This window comes from Chionomys nivalis, chromosome 6 (assembly GCF_950005125.1).
Source record: "Chionomys nivalis chromosome 6, mChiNiv1.1, whole genome shotgun sequence".
Lineage (NCBI taxonomy): Eukaryota > Metazoa > Chordata > Mammalia > Rodentia > Cricetidae > Chionomys > Chionomys nivalis.
The window spans coordinates 73309385-73332518 of record NC_080091.1 but is presented as its reverse complement, the minus strand read 5'-3'; the positions used below and the strand labels follow the sequence as shown (position 1 = coordinate 73332518).

General features: G+C 40.4%; 1 protein-coding gene across 3 annotated transcripts in view; it reads left to right on the top strand.

The window, feature by feature from the left end:
• The first annotated feature begins 3601 nt into the window (after positions 1-3601).
• The window catches only part of Nfxl1 (nuclear transcription factor, X-box binding like 1), a 40481-nt gene continuing 20948 nt past the window's right edge, over positions 3602-23134 (top strand). The window contains exons 1-11 of one of the 3 annotated variants that reach the window (XM_057772594.1): positions 3602-3634; positions 4021-4260; positions 6964-7134; positions 11621-11730; positions 14001-14131; positions 17693-17871; positions 18086-18247; positions 18345-18445; positions 19138-19252; positions 20552-20676; positions 21749-21871. In XM_057772594.1, the coding sequence (XP_057628577.1) occupies positions 4023-4260; positions 6964-7134; positions 11621-11730; positions 14001-14131; positions 17693-17871; positions 18086-18247; positions 18345-18445; positions 19138-19252; positions 20552-20676; positions 21749-21871 (1455 nt within the window). In that variant the 5' untranslated portion in view covers positions 3602-3634; positions 4021-4022. Of the gene's footprint in view, positions 3698-3840; positions 3907-4020; positions 4261-6963; positions 7135-11620; positions 11731-14000; positions 14132-17692; positions 17872-18085; positions 18248-18344; positions 18446-19137; positions 19253-20551; positions 20677-21748; positions 21872-23134 lie in introns of those variants that run through there. The other 2 variants (XM_057772593.1, XM_057772595.1) reach the window with 2 other exon arrangements.

Below are 23134 nucleotides of genomic sequence, written 5' to 3'. Positions count from 1 at the left end.
GAAGGGGGAACTTCAGCTGAGAAAATGTCCCTATCAGGTTGGCTTGTGAACAAGCTTTGGGGCATTTTCTTTCTTTCTTTCTTTCTTTCTTTCTTTCTTTCTTTCTTTCTTTCTTTTTTTTTTTTTTTTGTTTTTCGAGACAGGGTTTCTCTGTGGTTTTGGAGCCTGTCCTGGAACTAGCTCTTGTAGACCAGGCTGGTCTCGAACTCACAGAGATCTGCCTGCCTCTGCCTCCCAAGTGCTGGGATTAAAGGCGTGCGCCACCACCGCCTGGCTTGGGGCATTTTCTTGATGGATAACTGATGTGGGAGGGCCCAGATCACTGTGAGTGGTGTCACTACTGGGCTGGTGGTGCTGGGGTGTCTAAGAAAGCAGATGGAGCAAGCCAGGAGGAGCATGTCAATAAACAGCATTCTTCTGTGGCTTCTGCCCCACTTTCTGCCTCCAGGTTTGTGCCCAGAGTTCTTGTCCTGGCTTCCATCAATGATGGACTTACAAATTGTAAGGTGAAATAACCCCACCCCACCTTCAATCTGTGAACAGTCATGCTGTTTCATCACAGCATTACTTTTTATTGCTGTGATGAAACAGCATGACTGTGGGGTGTGGAGGAAGTCCTGAGTGAGTGTATAAGGAGCAGATGAAATCCCAAGTGAATGTGTGCTGTTGACATAAGCATGGCCATGTCAAGGGTAACATCAGCTCAGAATCATGGGAATGGCAAAACCTTCCATGGAGCAGACTCAGGGAAACGGCAAGGCCTTCCCCTGGTGGATGTTAAGAGTATAGAATGAAAATGAGACCACAGCTTCCTCCTAGGAGATGTTTACAGCCTGAAGCTGTTCCCCTGCAGAGATTTGCTACTATATTAATCCAAGTGCTGTTTTCTTGCAGAGTTGTCTGTCATTATGAAGTACTTGAAACTCCCTGTCTTAGGGTTTTATTGCAGTGAAGAGACACCACGATCATGGCAACTCTTACAAAGGAAAACATTTAACTGGGGGCTGGCTTACAGTTCAGAGGTTTAGTCCATTGTCACCATGGCGGGAATCACAGTACAGATGCAGATGTAGTGTTGGAGAAGGAGCTGAGAGTTCTACCTTCAGATTGGCAGGCAGTAGGAAGAGAGAGAGAGAGACACTGGGCCTGGCTTGAGCTTCTGAAACCTAGAAGTCCACTCCCAGTGATGCACTTCCTTCAACAAGGTCACACCTCCTAACGGGGCCCCTATGATCCTATGGGGCCATTTTCATTCCAATCACCACACTCGCAAAAGGCTATTTTCTTTTTTTTTTTTTTTTTTTTTTTTTTTTTTTTTTTTTTGAGACAGGGTTTCTCTGTGGTTTTGGAGCCTGTCCTGGAACTAGCTCTTGTAGACCAGGCTGGTCTCGAACTCACAGAGATCCACCTGCCTCTGCCTCCCAAGTGCTGGGATTAAAGGCGTGCGCCACCACCGCCCGGCGGCTATTTTCTTAGTGTGTCAAAAATGTCTGGTCTTCTGGCAGGGCTTAAAAGTTTGTATTTATGCCAGGCAGTGGTGCAGTACTCGGGAGGCATATTTTTTGTTCAATTCAGTTGTAATTTCACAATGCGCAAAGAGCACAATATATGCAAAATGAGCAAAGACATGTACCACAATAAAATAAATTTGAAATTTGCTGCTATTGCACTTATTTTTATTAGGTTAGCTGACCAGCAAGCTCTGGCGATCCACTTGTCTCTTCTCTCCAGTGCTGAGATTGCGTACATGCCCTACTGAGCCTAACTTTTTTTTTTTTTTTTTTGAGTTTTTCCGAGACAGGGTTTCTCCGTAGCTTTTGGTTCCTGTCCTGGAACTAGCTCTTGTAGACCAGGCTGGCCTCGAACTCACAGAGATCCGTCTGCCTCTGCCTCCCGAGTGCTGGGATTAAAGGCGTGCGCCACTACCGCCCGGCCTGAGCCTAACTTTTTAAAATTCGATAATAGAGATCAAAGTCAGGTTCACATTTTTTCATGGCAAGCACTTTATCCACTGAGCAAGCACCCTAGCTCCTCCTCTTCTTTTAAATAACACACAAGAGACACGGGTCATTTGTGAGGAGATAATGCTGTTTATTCAAGTTTAGGAAAATCCTATACACCTAACAGCTGCACAATGGAAATCCCCCCAGGCAGGTGGGAAATGACCAGGCCCAAGATGGAGTAAACAATGGCCCTGTAGCTAACAGCCAAGAGGGCAGAGAGAGCCCAGGAACAAACAGGATGTTTAGCCGGAAATTGCAACAAGAAGTCTGTGGAAGGGACGCTTCAAAGAAATCCCACACTAGCTCAGAATTGAGAAATGGATGGTTACTTATTTAGGGGTAAACTCACAAATCAGAATCCTCTGCTGGAACGGACATCAGAAACCGAAATCTGCAACCAGAACAGAAACCGAAATCTGCAACCAGAACAGAGAGAGGCCAGAAAAGTGGCTGGTCGCATGCTCTGCATCAGCTAAGTGGGTGGGTTACCACTAGCTCTAAGACTTCCTACAGCACCTACCTCCCCTTTTGTTTAAATAAGAGAGTTATAAGCCTAATACAAAATTATATACAATAGTAACAAATATAGTCAATAATTATCCTATTCTAACTAGTTTAAGTCTTGGTCAAGTCAAGTAATTACATCTATCTAGTGTTCAACCCCATTGAAGATTCGAGAAGGGAAATAGTATTACTTGAGTAAGCAGGACGTGCAATCAAGCAACTTCCAAAATGTAACTGTCCTTAAGATGAACCCCGGGAGGAGGAGTAGACCTGTGGGCCCTACAATGTATAAATACATGTATGCAAATGCAACATATGTGTAAATATTTTGTACACTACTGGACACATTAAATGGCATCTGAGTATTAGATGTTTATGACAAATGCTGGGAAATTAATTTGGACGGTAATTTAATGATTGTAATAATTCCAAATATCAGCCAAAATTCTGCTCGGTTCTAGACAGACCACTAAACGCATTTCTGTAATCTATACCTGTGTTATTGTATACTCAGTGCAGCCTTAAGATTAGCTCTTGGCTTTCAGTTATTTTCCTGAAGGAAACATACTTGAGGGAGCTGTCTTGAAGGTAATATAAGACGTCTCCAGGGGAAAGCTTGGGAAGCTACAAAAAGAGGTAATAATAGGGGCTGGATTTCTTTGGGAACTCTGAAGGGAGCTTTCTCAACTCAAGCCATTTTCCTACAATGCTCCAGTAGCTTTCCTGACCCAGTCTCCCACGGTGACCACAGTATTTTCTTTGTAAGAACATTCCAGAGAATGTTCCCGCCACCTGCAAGCAGCAAGACTGCGGCGAAGACTGCTTCAGGTCAGCTGAGTGCTCTCTGAATGAATTCTGATACCCGCGGATTTCCGGAGAGCGTTTGCGAATGGATGGGTTTGGAGCATGCTCTTGGCGCGCTCACCAGCGAAAGTGTTCGTCTTTCACGAGCCCCAGAGCACGCTGGGAAATATAGTTCCCCAAGGCTGGGAAGAATCCCGTGGGCGCACGCGCACCAAGAATGCCTTAGCCGCTTCCGGACATGGAAGCGGCCACACTGCCACGGAGTCTGCGGTCCGCGGGCGGTGGCTTCTGGGAGTTGTAGTCGTTGGCGGTGAGCGCCGTCGGTAAGGAGACGTAGCTTTTGGCTCGGTCCACCACAGCAGTTAGTTCCCGGCTACGGCCGCACGGTCAGTCCTCGCTTCTCTGCCCACCGCAGTTCTCCTGAGCCCGAGGAGGAGTTCCGGTGACCCGGCGCTTCCTGTCCCGGCTGGGGGGTCCTCGTGACTCCGCGGTTCATTTCTGTCCCTAGCCCTCTCCCTCCTCACCCGTCGCTGCAGCCCGGGTTCGGCGGGGACTCGCCCTCGAGAGACACAGGGCCGCGACCTCCCCAGACCAGGTCTCCGTGTCGCGGGGTCCGTCGGCACCCAGGCTCGACCTGGCGGTTCCTCGGCCGCCACCCGCAGCATCGGACCTCCGCTCACGCTCCTTTCCCTTTATCTTTCCTCTGCAGGGATGGAGGCTTCCTGGCGCCAGGTGGCCTCTGGCCGAGGCCGAGCCCGAGGGCGGGCCGCCGCAGTCCCCTCCTCGGGAAATGGAGATCCTCTCTGCGGCGCTGGAGGAGGGCGAGTCAAAGGGTCCGGGAGCGCGGTGCCCTCGGGCCCCAGTCCCGGCGGAGCGGCGACCCTGCCCTCTGCAGGTCGTAGGCAGCGATCAGCGGGAGGCGAAGCCATGCAGATCCTGGGGACCAGCGGTGAGGATGGCTCGGGTCCCTAGCCCTACCAAGCTCCCCAGGCACTTACCAACTTACCCGTGGCTCCCAGTGCCCTAGTCGCAGTCACTTTTTTAAAACTGCTTAGGGAGTTTAGTATCGGGACCTTCTCAGAACAGATTTCCATCTCATCCCTTTCATCTTCATTTTAATTGGTATTGCCTTTGTTTTTTTCTCCGACCAGGCTCTTCCAATCACTAGTTTTTACCTACCTGAATCCTCTAGACCTTAAGTTTTAAATGGTGTCCAGTTCATCTGGTCTGTTTGATCAACGCACTGCTTGTTTACCGGTAAATTGATCGCCAGTGTTTGTTTTCTTTGGAAATCTAAAATGTGAAACTTTCGTTGTTGTAAAGCAAGAACTTGTGCCTTCGCATGTTTGTGTATGGTAACAGCAAGCTGCGCTAAGGTCTCAGAATCCCAGGCGGGATTGGGACCTCCATCCTACACTAACACTGCTTTGAAGAGCAGGCGTTGATAGCCATGTTTACCAGGCCACCTGACATCTTTGACAAGCGCCTTGGTTGTTTGCAGTGTTTCCCACTGATTCCTGTTCATAAATTTCAGGTCTTTCCTCGAGTGTATCTAGTGTTGCTGCCATGGATTTGTTAATAGCCTTGGTCCAAGGTCTTGATTTAGTGGAGTGTTGAGAGCAATTACATGTAACTGTGCATGGAAAAAAATGGAATAATCCCTGAAATCATTTTGTGTTTGGGATGTAGTTTTCAGAAGACTTTTAACTTTTTTTTTATTTATGAAATCGTAATATAATCACTTCATTTCTCCCTTCCCTTTAGGAGCAAAGTCAAGCCTCTCAGTGGGGTTTCTCTTAGTGTAACTTGAAAGTTAGTGTTGATTTTCCTTGCAGTTGGCCAGTTTACCAAGGTGAAGTGTACAGCTTGGAGATCCGTGAGCAAATTGATAAGCTCTCTTGGAATTTGTGGGTAGCAGGAAAGCAAGCATTCTCTAGGGGAACAGCTGACATTTGACTGGAAGGAATCATGTGTGAGAAGACTGCTTGGTCACCTTGTCTGTGACTTCCCTCCAGATGGTGTTAGCTAATTTATGGCAACATATACTTACCAGAGTCTTAAGTGTTTCTTTTACATCTCCCCCCTCCCCAGATTAATGGCATCCTCCTTATTTTGCGACTTATGTCTTACAGCCTAGTCCTCAAAGATTCCTGATGTAAGCACGTATACGTTTTCTTCCATTTTTACTCCAGTCTGGTTCGGTTAATAATCGCCAATCAAGTGAGCTACAGTAAGAAAAGGGAAACATTTCCTGAGGGAACTAAAGGTATCCTATTAAGTACAAGTAGACCACCCAAGGAGAAGATTTACTCTGATGGTGGCTCGCCAGCCTATTATAGGAAGTTTTTAGTTAGTGACTTAGAAAAGTAAATTTAAAACCCTCTTAATATGAGCACCCATTCAGCTTGTGAGTCTTTTCTGAAAGCACCATTGCCGGCTACAGAGCATAGAATTTGTTAGCAAAAGCACAATTCCCTGGACCCTCATTCTCAGGATGTTGGAAATCTCATTGCAGACACGTGCTGGGAAGTTATCTGGCTTGTTCTGTTTTGTAATTAAGTAACAGTGAGGAGTACAGAGAGTGCTCTGGAAAAGACTAGAAATGAGAAGATGTGGCTCCGGTGTATCTGAGACCTCCTTTCTGGACAGTAGAACAACACTTCAGTCCTATTTAACGTTTTTTTGGAGTGAAATTGTTAGAAGCATGTTTTTCCTGTTAACGTTGTGTGTGACCATCAGAAATGTTGTTTACTTTGAAGGCTGGAAGATTTTTGGAGCTTTCTAGGAAAGCAGTTAATAAATACAGTAGATAAACCGTGGATATTATCTGTGCGAAGGCACTGTGGGCCGGACTGGGTTCTGAGACTGTGGTTTGAAGAAGCACTGCCTCCTGTCACTCTTGCGTGCCTCCACTAAGTGTGTACCCCAATTTCTTAAAAATAATGATGTATAATATATTTTAGTGATTTTTATTATTTTCTTATTTTTGAGACAGTATTTTACTATGTAGCTAGCAGTGGCTGGCCTTGAACTCAGGGATCTGCCTACTTTGGTCTCCTAAGTGCTAGGATAAAAGATGTGATGTGTGTTGCCACACCTGGCTTCTACAACTTTTTTTTTAAATTGATTTTTTTTTTTTTAATGGGACAGAGACTCTATATTATGTAACTTTGGCTGTACTAAAGCTCTCTGTGCAGACCAGGCTGATCTCAAACTCACCTGACTTTGCCTCTTGAGTGCTGGGATTAGAGGCGTTTGCCACCACGCCTGACTTACGTAGTATATTTTAACATCTCATTTCCGTTTACATTTTTGTTGGATTTTTATATTGAGACTAGTGAGCTGTTCTGCAGTACTACTTTACTTTTAGAACCTCTCAATAGTTTGTCTCTGAAGTTCTGGCTCTTGATTACTTTGGTAGGATTCTTTTAAAGTTAGTGTTTGCCGTGTGGTTTTCTTTGGTTCTGTGGTAAGAGATTAGATTTTTTTCTCAGATTGTAAGGAGATAGGCTGTTCTAAACTGATACAGTAGTCAAATAAGCTGATGCTACTGGCCTGAACACCAAAGGTATCATCTCCATCATGCCATGCTTTGGGAAGATACCGATTGATTGGCAGAAAAGAAACCTTTCTCTTTTTGCTTTGCAAGCAGAGCTGACGTCTCAGAGGAAATTTGAGGAGATCAAGAAGGCCAATCAAGCTGCAGCCAGGAAGTTTGTGGAGGAGCACTGCAGCTCCTCGGAAGAGGAAGGGGATGAAGACTTGGAAGGAAAGCAAGGGAAAATCGTCGCTAATACATTCATCTCATACACTACTCACACAGGTATTAGCTTACCAATTCTGATCTTTTTGCTATAAGTAGAAGTATATTTCTGATATTGTTTAGATATAACTTAAATTACTATAGAATAGTTTTTCAATGTGGATACCTTCTGAAGTTGAGTACATTTTGCTATTTAAATTATGTGTTGTTAATACTAATCTTTGTATAAAGTAGATGTATGGCAAGTGCTCTTTATAGCCCTAACTCCTAGAGAAACAGGCGGGGGAGTTACTATGATTCTCTTAGGCTGCAGGACTGTGGGGCAACTCCTTTGAGTGTAGTCTTCATTTTCTTCTTCATCACGTTAAAATTGCCTTAAAGTCCATTTTGTTTCTTTGCTTTATTATTGGAGTTTTATATCTTATATTTGATTTTCATACTATTTTATTTTTAAATTAAATCTTTAAAGGACTGACATGCATATTCATTATCTGCTGTATGTTTGGGTTATGCTTGAAGTATCCCCCTCCCTCTTTTTATTTAATATGAGAGAGTACCATAGTGATCCTGGCATATATACTTACTATTATCAAGTTGTTAAAATAGATATTTCAAGATCAATAGCTATACTCTTAAACTTTCCAAATTTTATACTTAAGTCATTGGAAACATCTCTCAGTATTTTATATTTTATGCTATCTATATAGTCTTACAGTCTCAGTTCCTTTTTTCACTTTAAAGTCTTGTTAGGCTAGAAAATTTATTTTCTAGGAAATGACTCTTCATAGGAGAGAAGATTCTCCCCAAATGACACAATTAATAACTGGCCAAGTTGGCTTCTATCTGATTTGCTCAGCTTTTGAACTTCTTTGGGGCTCCTTGTATTTTCTGTGTAAAAGCAGCATGATTCTGAAGTAGACAAGACGGCTGCTCTTGAACCTGTCTGTTGCGTGGAGCAGGGGTGGGTGCAGTCAGTAGACTGGTTAAAGAACGACTCTCAAGCCAAGTTGCTAGGATTTGGAATTGAGCGTTGCTCGAGTCTGACTAGTATTTGACGTGCTCACCTTGGCTCAGGGTCTCTGTTATGAGGAAATGAGTACACATTTTGTAAGCTTGAGTATTAGAGGTTTTCTACCATACCATTAGAGGTTTTCATTTCCTTTCCTTGTTTTTCTAAAAGATTTCTTCCATGTAAAAAATCCTGTCTTAGGTATAGGCCTTCTGTCATAATTCTACACGAGCTGTCTTCTGATTGTCACTGCTTTGTTCCTTAGTTATTACACAGCGCTCTACTAAGAACAGGATTGCTAGTTCAACAGGGTCCAGTATAGCAGGAGTTGTAATTAACTGGAATAAAGATATGAGTTAGGAAGTCCTCAGACTGACGCATGTAGTGTGTATGTCACGCCCCCCATCCATCCATCCTCCTTTGGGTGCTTTGTGAGTTACCTGCATGTACCAATGAAATTAACTGCAAATGTTGGTATGCATTCTCTTATGAAATGGACCTTGCCTGAGAAGTGAAGGAAGTCCAGCTAAAATGTCAAGCCTAGCAAAATAACAGCTGATAGAAGCAGTGTTAAGGCTAGAGAAGTTCTTGCTTCTGGATGATTTCCTACATAGTTTATGGTAAGGAGGACCTCACTTCGACCATTCTAGGTAAGAGGCAGGTTTTACCTTTACATGTGGCATATAGTAATAGAATACAGCTATCTTAGTGTAGATAGTAAAAAATAACTAATTTTCATGCTTTATGAGTTTTTAGCATAGTTTTATCTCAAGTAATTTCTGTTTTTGTTTTTGAGACAGGGTTTCTCTGTGTAACAGCTCTGGCTGTCCTGCAGTTCACTCTCTAAGACCAGGCTAGCTTCAAACTCACTGAGATCCTTCTACCTCTACCTCCCGAGCACTGGGATTAAAGGTGTGCGCAACCACTGCCCGACTAGAATATTAGTGTAAAGTGTGTTACTTTTGTTTATGCTCTGGAACATTTGTTTAATGATGCAAAGATGTGTTTGATTAAATAAAATTCACCTGTGGTCAGTAGGTTGCTTCAGCAGTTAGCTGACAGAAAGTGGTAGGGAGGAGCCGGGTGGAGCAGGGGCCAGGAGAAGCACAAGGACTTCTGGAGAGACAGGAGAAGGAGAGGAGGGGAGCTACTTGCTCTTCAGCTTCTCTGAGGAGCAGAATTCCCCCTCAACCTTTGAGTCTTGAGTTCTTTAGAGGGACAGGGATTTAGTTAAATTCCTATCTTAGCTTTGAAAGAGTCAAGTTGGTGACTGAGGGAACAGGATTCTCTCAGGCTGCAGCTTTTGTGGTTTAAACCGTGGATTAAAGGCAGCCACAATTATAAAAGAACAACAGATTATGATTCTCATTCTTGGATGTTCTGCAGTATGCATGTAATAAATTGAGGGAACTGGACCAGGTAAGTGTTTAAATTGACTAGATGCCAGAGCAATGAGATGGTCTCCATCCCACACTAGTGAGTTGAACACTAACATTACCAAGAGCCCCTCCAATTTTTCTGATCTTAGCCTTTGCATAGCTTTATTCTGAAGTGTATATCATCTTCATCCATGGATACCTCATGTTGGAAAAGATAACTTTTCTTGTTTTCGTACCCTAGTAGTACTTCTGTTTTCTAACTCAAAAGTGCACGAACAGAGGTGTTATATACATGGCATAAATACACCACAGTATATTTGTCATTAAAGCCTCCTATATTTTACTTGTTAAATTTTAAACGTTTATTTATTTTTGAAACAGGCCCTCATTTTGTAGTTCTGTCTGATCTATAACCTGCTGTTTACCTCCTCCTTAGTCTCCACACTGCCTGACTCAAAATACAGCCTTTTCTCCCTGCACACTGGCTTTGCCTATTGCAGGCCTTTGTGGCTGGCTACTGTTAGCATTTGACAGAAGAGAAAACATGAGAAGCATTAGGTATCTTCCTACAGTTCCTACCGCCCTTAACTGCTACTTTCTGCTCATTCCAGCCTTGACCTCCTCAAACTCATGTTTCCTTTCTTGTCACTGTGGGCATTTTAGAATATGTGACATCCGCTGTCATGCTATGTCTACTGTGACATGCCAGGCAGTTCACTTTATTGCTATAATCAAATGAAAAGACAACCTTGACAGTAATGTTACCTGAATTTCATAGAGATAAACTTAGACTTTAATTTGTAAGATTGTACCCTCTTACTATTCTTTAAATTATATGAATAAGCTGATGAAATTTAAAATTACATTTTTTGAAAGCAAAATATAGTGACTAATTCTGTTTGAGGATATTTTAGAAACTTAATGCCAATTTAAAATGAAATGTTTGTCTTTAGTAATTTTGTACCTTAAGAATGCTGTTCTTTTTTTTTTTTTTGGTTTTTCGAGACAGGGTTTCTCTGTAGTTTTGGAGCCTGTCCTGGAACTAGCTCTTGTAGACCAGGCTGGTCTCGAACTCAGAGATCCGCCTGCCTCTGCCTCCCGAGTGCTGAAGAATGCTGTTCTTTAACACCTTCAATGACACTTATGTTTATGGCATAGTAGGGCACACTTTCGTTAACTTCTGTGTTTAGTTAGATGAGTTCAGAAAATGAAGAGCTAATTAATATTTTTATTTATTTAGTTGTTTTTGGCAGCAAATTTTGGTTTGAACTAGATTATTGCCATAGTGTATTCTATCCTTGTTTAAGCACGTATTATTGACCTACTTTTTTTGGAAATTCAGTCAGTCTTTTTTAATCATTTTGTTATATTAAAGGCATGTAAGTTCATTTTCTTAGCTAACATGACCTGGATTACCTCCCTTTTGGTGTCATTTGTATTTTAGAGCGCTGCTCTGTCATTTTTTCATTAACTGTTTTTTTTTTTCTTGGACCTTTTTTTCCATTAAAGCAGAGGATAGGGATTGAGGACTCTCTTAGTCAAACTGAGGCCACTGACTTCTGTGTCGCAGATTTCTCATGTATAACAATGAGGTGATAATAGTTTATCCTATGGTGTAGTCTTAGTGCTTGGAGAGAAATACAATACTTGTTTAAAGGAAATACACGGTCTGGTAATTTCTTTTCCCTAAAAATGTTTATACTGTTCTCTAAAGCAGAAGTAGTGAACATAATTTAATGAAATGTAGTTGTTGTACTATAGGAATCTCAGCATCTTCTCATTCACAAGATTTTATTAGGAGTGTGTTACATGCTAACCCCTTCCTTCAGGGGTTAGCTTTTCATTTTCCTTTGTACTTCAGTTTTTTGATACTTCATCGCTTGCCATATTGGTGGCCTTGCCAGTGGTTCTGCCTGCACCAGAACGGCCGGGATTTTAAGCAGAAAGCAAAGCAGTGTGTGAGCTGCAGGCTGTTAGTTCATGGACGTGGAAACCCTTGTCAGGTCATTGAGTAGTTGTTTTCCTTTGCTAAGCTTTGAGTTTTTCTGTTTTCTGCAGTTAAAGTTGTTTGGCATTTGTCACATGACGTGATTGTTAGTGAAGATGTATTGTTTCCAGGTGTTGTTTACTGTGATGTTTTCAATTTTTCAATTTTAAGATGGTGATATACATGAATTAGAGCGAACCAAACAGTATGTGAACGAAGCTTTCCAGGCAGGGGCTATGACGTGCCTCATTTGTATCGCTTCCGTGAAGAGAAACCAAGCAGTAAGTATCACTCACATTTATATACTTAGTTCTTTATTGTACTTTCACTTATGTTTGCTTAAAAATTCATTTGACAATTCTATATATGAATTTATCTTCATTTTGTAAATCTCAAATTTTTTTTTTTTTTTTTTGGATTTTTCGAGACAGGGTTTCTCCATAGCTTTTTGGTTCCTGTCCTGGAACTAGCTCTTGTAGACCAGGCAGGCTTGAACTCACAGAGATCTGCCTGCCTCTGCCTCCCAAGTGCTAGGATTAAAGGCGTGTGCCACCACCGCCTGGCTGTAAATCTCAAAATTTAAGGAATTATCTCTAGGTAATATTTAGCAATATTGATATCTCAAACAAGTATTTCAATCTAATGCATGTGTTGTTTTAGTAAAGTATTTTTTAGCATCTTAGAGATTCCTACAAACACAGAATGTTACTATGTGTTGCTGTGATCTAACCAGAGCCTAGTGCATGCTAGGCGAATGATCTACGGCTGAGCTACATACTTTGCGTGGGTTGAAATAAAGATAGGCATGGTCTTTGCCTTAGAGGAACTAGCAGTTGATAGTGACACTTAAGGCTTATTAGCTTCTAACAGTGTTGGAACATTGTGGCCAGGGTCATTGGGGGAAAGAAAGAGTCAGGCATAACTGATACTGTTGTAAGGAGCGCTTGCCTGATGGTGAAGCTATGGTAAATTTAAAAGGGCCTTAATGAAGCAGTTAAAGAGAAGTGACAGCTGAGCGTGACAGACTCACCTGTGAGACCTCATTCTAATCCTTTACTGGTACAGCAGCCTTAAATCAGGTCTGATGAAATGTTTTGGTCATTTAGGGTGAAGCCAAAGTCTATTATACGGGTTGGCTAGGGTCCTAGTCCTCAGAGTCACATCTCCTTAGCTTTCTGTGATGCCAGCTCCTGTGTGTCTGCACCAGTGCTTGCTCTTTGTGTGATTGCTCCCACATCCCCTAACTTTTCAAGGTTGTTTGTCCTCCTTGGGAACTGACTCAGCCAATATACAGGCTCAATGCAGCACCGAGGAGTTCATGTCTCCTGGAACAACATTCTTCCACCATCATTCCATTGGTGAATGTCCCAGTCTCGTTAGAGTGTTAGAACACTTTTACAGTTCTTTGTTTTTTTTTGTTTTTTTTTTGTTTTTGTTTTTGTTTTTCGAGACAGGGTTTCTCTGTGGTTTTGGAGCCTGTCCTGGAACTAGCTCTTGTAGACCAGGCTGGTCTCGAACTCACAGAGATCTGCCTGCCTCTGCCTCCCGAGTGCTGGGATTAAAGGCGTACGCCACCACCGCCCGGCAGTTTTACAGTTCTTTAAAGGACTTACTGCAGTATTGAACTGCTGTGGCCTTAGTAGTAATGACTTCTACAAAATACCATTATTTGGCGTTTCTTCCTCCTCATTTTGTCCACTCATTCCTTTAGGTTCCCATTTTAGGTACGCATTTGGGGAATCAAAACTAAGGAATTAGCTGTTTCTTTTTTATGTAATGCTGCTGTCTACATTATTTCACAGTACATGTCTGATCCCCCCCCCAAAAAAAATTAATTGTAATAAGGAAAACAGAACTTAGGGCAACTTTGTGGACGTTTTTCTCTATTATTTCTATGTGAGTTCTGGGGATCAAACTTAGGACTCCACACCTTGCACAGTAAGTACCTTTAATTGGTGAGCCATCTCGTCTTTCTTAATAACCTGGTTTTTTATATAAATCCTGTAAGTGCTGGACTTACAGGATTTATATAAAAAACCAGGTTATTTATACACAGAAATTTTATGGCTAGAATCCTTTTCTTATATTCTTCATAATTGGGAATAATAGATGAGTAGCAATAAGAAATTGATGAAATATGGTACATAAATCTATGTGATAAGATGTATAGGTATATTTGGCAAGGAATATGTTTATATCATGTTATAAAAGATGTTACCGGTCAGCACATATATATATATATATATATATATATATATATATACACACACACACGCACATACACACACATATGTATAAATTAGACATCATTTAGGTTGTTACCTTTGTTTTTTCTAGCTAATTGAATCTGGGTGATTAATATTTTTCTTTCATATATTATACTCCTAAATACACTTGTAAAGATCATGTCTTCTGTGATATTAGAAGGAGTTTGTTTTGTTTTCTAGTCTTTAGGTAAGTCTTGAACATCAGTGTGTAATAATCATTTTAAAGTTTTGTATAATTAGCAAAGAAAAATCATATATAATGCATTTTGACACCTTTGTCTTAGGTTTGGAGCTGCTCTGGATGTTTCTGTATATTCCATATGCCCTGTATTCAGAAGTGGGCTAAAGACAGCCAGTTTCTTGTATCATCTGTGACAGATGAGGATTTTGGAAAGAAAGATTATCCTTGGCCATGGTAATTGTTTTCTGGTTCATTGGATTTTAAGTTGTGGAATAAATGAACATTATAGATCAGAAGTTGTATTGCTGGAAGTTTCAGTCCGTTTTGCTTTCCATTACTTGTCTGGTTTGTGAAGATAGGAGACCTTGCTAATTTTCTCCTTGCAATTTTTATGTAAATGCTCGTATCTTTCAATAATTAACAAATCATTAGACTGTTTTTCCTGTGTGTTGTAGAACGGGTGTGGGTTCCTGTGGGTCTGGAAGAAGAGACAGGGCACTCTAAGGGTGATTTTAGCCTTTGCAGCAGCGGAGGTCTCAGCTTCTCAGACTGAGTGCTCTTCCTTCACCTAGGACTTTTTTATTTTCTCCTATTTACACTTTTAGTAAGTTGATTTCCACATCCCCAAAACATAGTAACTTCCAGAGGGACAATACCAAATGCAAATTCTCAATTAAGGACTATTACAGTGTGCCGGATTTTTCCCAACCAAGTTTTACACGGGCTTTGTACCCTTGGGAAATACTCAGACATATTCACATGTTAAACAGAAGGTGCTAAAGACAAAGAATAGATTAAGGCTCTGCTGACAGTCCCAGCCAGCTGCAGCTGTGTAGGAGTTTCCCTACGCCTGTGAAACAGTGTTCAGTTCTGCTTTCAAGGACTTATCTGTGGGAGTCATTCAAAAGTCGACCTCTCTGTCCTCAAGTTCTTGTTAGTGTACATTAGTGTCGGACTCTGTCTGCTTATCGTCTAGTATATTTTGATTGTATGGTTGCCAGTTATATCTTCAATTTCAACATTACATTTGTGTATTATGTATCATTATTAATTTATCTACATTTATTTTACCAGTTTTGTTTATTATTGCTGATTATTGGATCTTGGACTTCTGCTATTTTTTGAGGAAAAAGTGGAGAAGTAAAATCATTTGTTTCTGCTAGTCTGCAGTGGTAGATTCATCGTTAAGGTTAATTAAACATAAGCTCAGGGGGGCATTGTATGCTTATATTACAATTTTTGTAACTGATTTTTTAAAAATTTATAAGGTAGTGTTCCTTTTCCTAATACCTTCCAGATTGTACAGGTTTAGGCCTAATAAAATCTGGTTTTGATTCACGTCTTCCTAATTATCATAAATACCAAGATATTTGTAAAATTGTTGTGGCATAATTTTAAAAAAGCATTTTAGACAAAGACTTTTTTTGTAAATAATTCTCAGCATTCTTGAGATTTCACCTGTTACCCCCGAGACGTGGAAGTTAGCTGAGAGCAGCAGTGAGCTCACGCTGCTAAGAGGCAGAGCTGGAGTTCGAATCCTAGGATTTATTTTTTCAATTGTAGCCTTTTTGTATTCACAAAAAAAGTTAAATGTGATAGACTGCTTTCTGTTCCAGCACATTCTGTTTGGAAAGACTTTAAACTTGAAGTCTATACTTGTTACTTATGGCAGAGGATTTCAGTGTTGGGTGCAGAAGAGAGCCAGGTGCCCAGCATCACTGGTTTTAGAGATTTGAGCTTCACTCTCACCTTTGCTCTGTTCGCTTCTGTTGTAAGTAGTGATTTTCCTGTAGAGGAGCAAAGTGTCAGTTAGCAGAGTAATGAACTGCTGCTTCTCTCCTAGGCCTGGAAGGACAAAAGTGTAATGTTCTGTGTAGTATTTCTCACGCTATTCTGAAAATAATAAATGAAAACAAGTAGTTCTTTAAGACTCTTCTTTGTTTACCTCTTGTCAAGATGTAACCAGAACCTGGTAAAAAAATTATAATAAAGTAATTTTATTGAAATGAACTTATACTTTGTTCTTCTAAGGTAAGTGCTTGTTGAGTAAACAGGATAAGGCCTTGATTGTTGATGTTCCATCATTTTATAGTGAAACTACGCATCACCCCTTACACACATCACCCCTTCCAAAGTAGTTGTGTGTCACTGCAGGCGGGCAGTGGAGCGCATAGTCAGCTTCCTGTTGTCTGTGTCAGCGCAGCTGGGTAGTCTGACACATAGTCAGTGCCTGTTAACCATCTAAGTACATCCCTTTCATAGCAGCTGTAAGAAAGTCATTTTCCTTTTAACTCTTTGAACAAAATGTCATTTATTTATAAATGTGAGGTGTGGCATTAGTTTTCAGTTTTTACTTTAAAAATCATTCTATTTAATTGTGCGTGCGTGCATATTGTTTGTCTCTGGATATGTGTACATACATGCTCTGCAGCGGTCAGCAGTGTTGTGATTCTCTGGAGCTGGAGTTGGAGGTTATTGTGAGCCGCATGAAACTGATCTGGGCACTGAACTCGGGTCCTCTGTCAGAGCAGCAGAATCATCTCTCCATAACTTGTTTTTGAAATTTAATTATGAGAACAAATGTGTTTTGGTTATTCTGAACATCAGCGTGGCGTTTATTTGGAAGTACAGCATGTCCTCATGGCAGTGAAAATACATTAATTTTTATACAGAACAGATTTAAATGGTGATGCACAAATATTCTGGTGCAGCACATGACTGTTCCACCAGGCTTAGAGCATCTTTTAGGAATCATCTACGATGATCTCCAAGTGAATTTTTGTTATTCTTGTACCCAAATTTACTTTGATGTATAACTCATTCTGCTTTATCAGAGAATATAAAATTATATTTAAACTTTCCTTGACTTAAGTGAGCTTGAAATATATGTATTTTGTTTTAGAAATTGAACATTAGAAAATTCTCAGAGCTGGAGAAATGGCTAGTGGTTAAGAGTATTTACTGCTCTCGCAGAGGACTCAGATTCGCTTCTAGCTCCCATAGGGTGGTTCACAACTGTCTTCAACAGATTTCAGGGCATCTGATACCTTCTTTGGGTCTTCGTAGGCACCAGGCATGTATTTGATCCATATATACATGCATGCAAATTTTTCATAAAATACGAAATAGATATGCCTTTAAAAAAAGGAAAATTAGGAAATTATTTGTTTGCATTCAAGTTTTCTTTTTTCTTTTCCAAGACAGGTTTTCTCTGTGTAGTTTTGGCTGTCATGGAACTTGCTCTGTAGACTAGGCTGGAGCTTTTTCCCCTCTTAATTCTTATTTGTTATGTTTCTTCTTGCTGTATTCAGCCTATTTATAACATGATTGCTTTTTTATTTTTCTTTGATCATGTATTTTGTTTATAGAGTATAGAACCAACCTTTAAGAAGCTGAGATGTACATAAATCTGGGTGAATATTGCAGATATGTAGTTTGTAGAAATTTTGGTTAAAAATCTTAACAAGTAGAAAGTTGCTTTCTTTTTGTGGTTGTACTTTGGATGTCTGTATTTAATGAATAGCAACTAACTACAAGTCGCTATCTCAGGTTTTAGAAGTATAAATATGGAAAAAAGTAATTGTTGCCAAGTTTTATGCGTAGCTTCATCTCACGTTGACTATTGGCTCTTGTATTGGAGAGTATCAGTATCAAATAGTTCCATATTTCAGGAAATTACATCGTGCAATGATTGTATTAGGAATTTATTTTTTTGCCTAACAAAATTATAGTCTTGTTACTGTTATCTCTTATGTTGCTTTTAGTGATGGGATTAATATTTCATTTTTTTTGTAGTCCAAAATGTAGATTTGAATACAAAAAATCAGAAACACCTAGTAGATATTATTGTTACTGTGGAAAAGTAGAAGATCCACCTTTAGATCCATGGCTTGTACCTCACTCGTGTGGCCAAGTATGTGAGAGGGAATTTAAACCTCCTTGTGGCCATAAATGTTTACTTCTCTGCCATCCAGGTGAGTTTCATATTGTATGTATAGTTGTTTTTGATTGGTTGTTTCTTCTTAATGTTGAAGCACACAGAATTATCCAAGCTGAATTTCAATTTTGCTGTGAAAAGGGATTGCCCTTAAAAGTAGCAATGAAAAAAATGATAGAGATTTCAGGAAAATGTAAATGTAAGATGTTTTGGTGACTTTTAATGACCTCACCCCCTTTGTTGCATTCCAGGTCCCTGCCCTCCTTGTCCAAAGATGGTCACAACTACTTGTCACTGTAAGAAAGCAAAACCTGTCCCTCGCAGGTGCAGTGCCAAGCAGTGGTCTTGCCAGCTGCCGTGTGGGCGCAAGCTGCTTTGTGGGCATCATAAGTGTGAAAATCCTTGTCATGCAGGTAAAAGAGCAGGCGTGGGAAACTCTGACTTTAAACAGAGTCAAAGCTGTCTTGATTGCTTTAGTATTTGTGTACTAATGAATGATTATAATTTTAGGAGACTGTCAGCCTTGTCCAAGAGTTAGTAGACAGAGGTGTGTTTGTGGCAAAAAGGAAGCAGAAAGAAGTTGTGCGAGCCCAGTGTGGCATTGTGATCAGGTAAGTGTTGGTGCCCTCTGAGAGTGGTAGAGTACAAACAGATGGCTGTTGAGGCCAGCGTGGTCTACAAGAGCTGGTTCCAGGACAGGCTCCAAAGCTACAGAGAAACCCTGTCTCGAAAAACTAAACAAAACAAAACAAAAAAACCCCAAAAAACAAACAGATGGCTGGAGAGCACACGTGCTTGTTCACCTAACGGGGTAAAAGGTGAGGAGGAACAACACATGTAGCTCTTCTACAGTCGAATATCTTACTACTGGAGAAAAAGTTTGCTTTTTTCCCCCTCAAAATAAGTTAGTTGCTGAATTCTTAATTCAGTGTGTTGTTTGTTTTGCCCCTTCCCTTTCTCCATCGAGCGTTAGATTCTACCGTTCTCCTCTTGAGATAATGCCACTGGGAAAGTGGAATTATTTTTGTGGGTTGCTTTTTCTAGCGTTGGAACAGGTATAGTACTGGTTAGAAGTCTGGTGAATGGTCATACAAAGCTGAGGATACATTTGTATGATACCCTCTGGTACACAGGAAATAAGAATTCATATGTGTAAATGTATACACATATATGACACCTGTATTAGACATAAAGCATAATAATGTGAGGGGCATAAATGAAGTTGTTTGTGAGTACAAATGGGTTATGTTTTATACTACCTTTTTGTGTGGTTTTAATCTCTTGATGAGTGCTTTTATTTTAGGTGTGTGGAAAGACACTGCCATGTGGTTATCATACATGTGAGCAAGTTTGTCATGTTGGTGCTTGTGGAGAGTGTCCTCGCTCCGGGAAGAGGTCCTGTCCATGTCAGAAGTCAAGTAAGACTTGTTTCAAAGGAAATGAGCTATTGAACTATGAGAAGATGGGGAAGAAATGTTCATTTATATTACTAAACCAAACAAGCTAATTTGAAAAAGATGTGTGCTATAGGAATCAAGCTACATGACGTTCTGGAAAGGAAAACAGTGACAGACGCGGGTTAGGGAGAAGGGCCGGCTAGCTAGGTGTAGAGGGTTTAGGGTGCTGACAGTCCTCTGTGAGATGTTATGTGCCAGTTCTGTCCATAGCCGTAAAGTAGCCACACGTGGCGTGAGCCTTCATATCACCTGGGAGTTCTGAGTAATTGTGACCTAACATCTTGAGGTCATGAGTTGTAACATTCCATCTCTTGGTGTACATTGGTACTGAAGGATGCTGTGCTACTGTTGTCTCTAGGTATTAGCTTCCTCTGAGAACTTACTTTTTCCTTGTTTCTAGAGCAGTATAGTAGTTGAGTAAGCTTGCTTGAGTCATTTGTAAGACTGTTTTTACTACCTGTCATAATATGATTGTTAAGGTGAGTTTTTATGGTGTTTTAAGGTTTGTCTTTTTTTCCCCATCTTTTGAGACTGAACAAATTTTAAAAGAAAAATTTGCATATATAGAAATCCCTCAGAGTTTTATGTCCTCATACTCATTTCTCTAGCTAACAATTTCTGAAGTAGTTTAGTCATAAAAATGCTTATTTAAGCTGGGCACTGGTGACACATGTCTTTAATCCCAGCACTCGGGAGGCAGGGGCAGGCGAATTTCTATGAGTTCAAGGCCAGCCTGGTCTATGAGAGCTAGTTCCAGGACAGGCTCCAAAGCTACAGCAAAACCCTGTCTTAAAAAAAAATGCTTCTTTATAGTAATTTGTGTATCAAATTTCTTCATAAGAAACAAGCTTGCCAGGTATGGTGATTTACACCTTTAATCCCAGCATGTGAGAGGCAGAGGCAGGTGGATCTCTGAGTTCTAGGACAGCTAGGCCTACATAATAGAGAAACTGTTTCTCAAAAAAAAAAAAAAAGGAGGAGGAGGAGGAAGAAGAAGAAGATGATGATGATGATAAGCTTGCCAGTGTTGGCAGTGCTTGGGAGCAATAGGCAGGATAATTGTGAATTTAGGTTTAGTCTTGCAGAAACATTAGGAATTATTTTTATTAAAGTTAATTTTTTTTCTAATTTTATGTTGTTAATAAAGTTTTTATAGTTCAAAAAGGGCTGTCATTCTTCAGGAACTAAAGAACAGGGGCCTTTGTTAACGACTCACTAATGATGTATCTTGTTTAATGTTGACATTTTGTCTGCTTTCAGAGTTTTCTTTGCCTTGTACAGAAGATGTCCCAACTTGTGGAGACAGCTGTGACAAAGTGCTTGAGTGTGGGATCCATAGGTGTTCACAGCGTTGCCACCGAGGGCCATGTGAAACCTGCAGACAAGTTAGTTGTGTCCCATACACTCTCTTTCAGGAGCTTTGCATCAAAAAATGTCAGAAGAAACTGTTGTTGTGGGTTTTTTTTATTACTTTCATACACATCTGTGTCATTGTCTGTGTTATCCAATGTTTATAGTATTGATCAGGAAATCAAATCTGAACATTACTCTCTATTGTTTTCCTTGGTACAAGTTATAATGTTCTCATTTGCAGAGTTCAGTGTGCGGCTGTTTGCCACCAGAAGTTAGAGCTCTGTTGAATTCAGCCTAGTTGCAATGGGAACAGTCATATCTAGATTTGACACTGTAAACGTAAATATGTACATTGTTTGATTTCAACCATACTACTCCATTAACCAGCTGGGATACTAAACACCCCACTTGTCTCATACTGAGATGAGATGCAGATGGTATGGTTGGAACCACCTGTAAATGATCCTGTAATTTGTTTTGTTTTTAAAGCATTGTACTTTATTTTGATTTATTATGTATATGGTGTTCTGCCTGCATGTATCCCTTCCGGCCAGAAGAGGGCACCAAATCTCATTACAGATGGCTGTGAGCCACCATGTGGTTGCTGGGAATTGAACTCAGGACCTTTGGAAGAGCAGGCAAAGCTCTTAACCACTGAGCCATCTCTCCAGCCCTGTAATTTGTTTGTTAGTTTTATTGTTTGATACCAGATTTCTACTAAATTTCATAATTAATTCAAATATGAGGTTTCATTTGGAATAAAGTAAAACAAATGTTTTAGAAGACCACTTTGGTTTAGTTTTTTTTTTTTTTTTTTTTTAAAGACTTTTTTTATTATGTATACAATGTTCTGCTTGCATGTATGCTTCTCCAGAAGAGGGCACCAGACCTCATTCAAGTGGTTGTAGCCATCCTATGGTTGCGGGAATCGAACTCAGGATGACTGGAAGAGCAGTCAGTGATCTTAACCTCTGAGCCATCTCTCCAGCCCCTAGTTAGTTTTTAATATAAATTTGTTACTAAGATTTTTATCCGTTTAGCAAAATTGCTGTGTGGTGCAAAACATTAAGTCAGTTTAACGATATTTCTTGGTGCTTGGCCTAGGAGGTGGAAAAGCAATGCCGCTGTGGAAAGCATACAAAGCGAATGCCATGTCACAAACCTTACCTTTGTGAAACTAAGTGTGTTAAAATGCGGGACTGTCAGAAGCACCAGTGTAGGAGAAAGGTATGTGTGATAAACTTGCTAACCTGATTTAAGAGTTAAAATTTTCCTTTTGGGTATGTGATAAACTGTTTTGTTTCAAGTGTTCAGGCATATTTTTTTGTTTTCTATATCAAATAATAGTAAATATTGTAGATTAACAGTTTTTATTAGTGGGAAAGCATGCCAGTTTTCGAATGTGGTGACAAAGATGGGTCCATCACTCAAGAATCTGAAGCAGAAGGATATTGAGAACCACCTGAGCTCATATAGCATGACTTTGTCACTAAACAACAAAACAAAACACCAAAGACTGTATGTAGTCTCTGACTCACACACTAACTCTGAGCTTGGGTTTGGGGCAGTTTTATTTTCTGTTTGAAGACATAATTAGCAGTTTTAGAGTGATAGTGTTTGGTGGTGGATGCCTAACAAAGGTTAGGTGGTATATTAGGGTATTTACGGCTGTGAAGAGACACCATCACTACAGCAATACTTACAAAGAAAACATTTCATTGGGGTGGCTTACTTATAATTCAGAGGTTTAGTTCACTGTCATCTCAGGAAGCAAGGACGTACACAAGTACTGGAGAAGGAGCAGGAGACAGGAAGCTGTCTGAAACACCGCATAGTATCCTGAGCATAGGAAACCCCAAAGCCCACCCCCACAGTGACACCCTTCCTCCAGCAAGGCCATATGCACTCGAGCAAAGCTCCACCCCCTAATAGTACCACTCCCTGTGAGGAGTTTCTGGGGCCAAGAGCATTCAAACCACCACAGATGGTAATAGAAATTAGATGGAAGCCTGGCTTGGAGTGAATCTAACTCTAGTATTTTGTTGGGTCTGTAGAGTTGTAGCTCTTTGTATTTTTTCTTTCCTTATAACGTATACTTTGTTCCTTGGTAAGGTTCCTGGTTCTTAAAGTCAGGGAAATGTGAATAATTTCAGCTTTTTTTGTTTACTGTTAATGCATGTCTTTTCTCATTCTGTTAGACTTTAAACCTATTCATGTCTTAAACGTGCATTTCTTACGGAGAGTATTTAGACTTCATTTAATCCATGGTGGCAGTGTTTGTCATTTAATTTGGCTACCCATTACTTAGATTTAATGTGATTATTTTAGTCTGTTAACCATCTTTGTTTTGAGACAGGGTCTCAATATATAGCTCTGGCTATTCCTGGAACTCACCATGTAGACAGAGCTCTGCTTGCCTTTGCCTCCCGAGTGATGGGATTAAGACCTGCGCCACCATGCTTACCCTGTTAATCTTGCTAGTGATTTTTC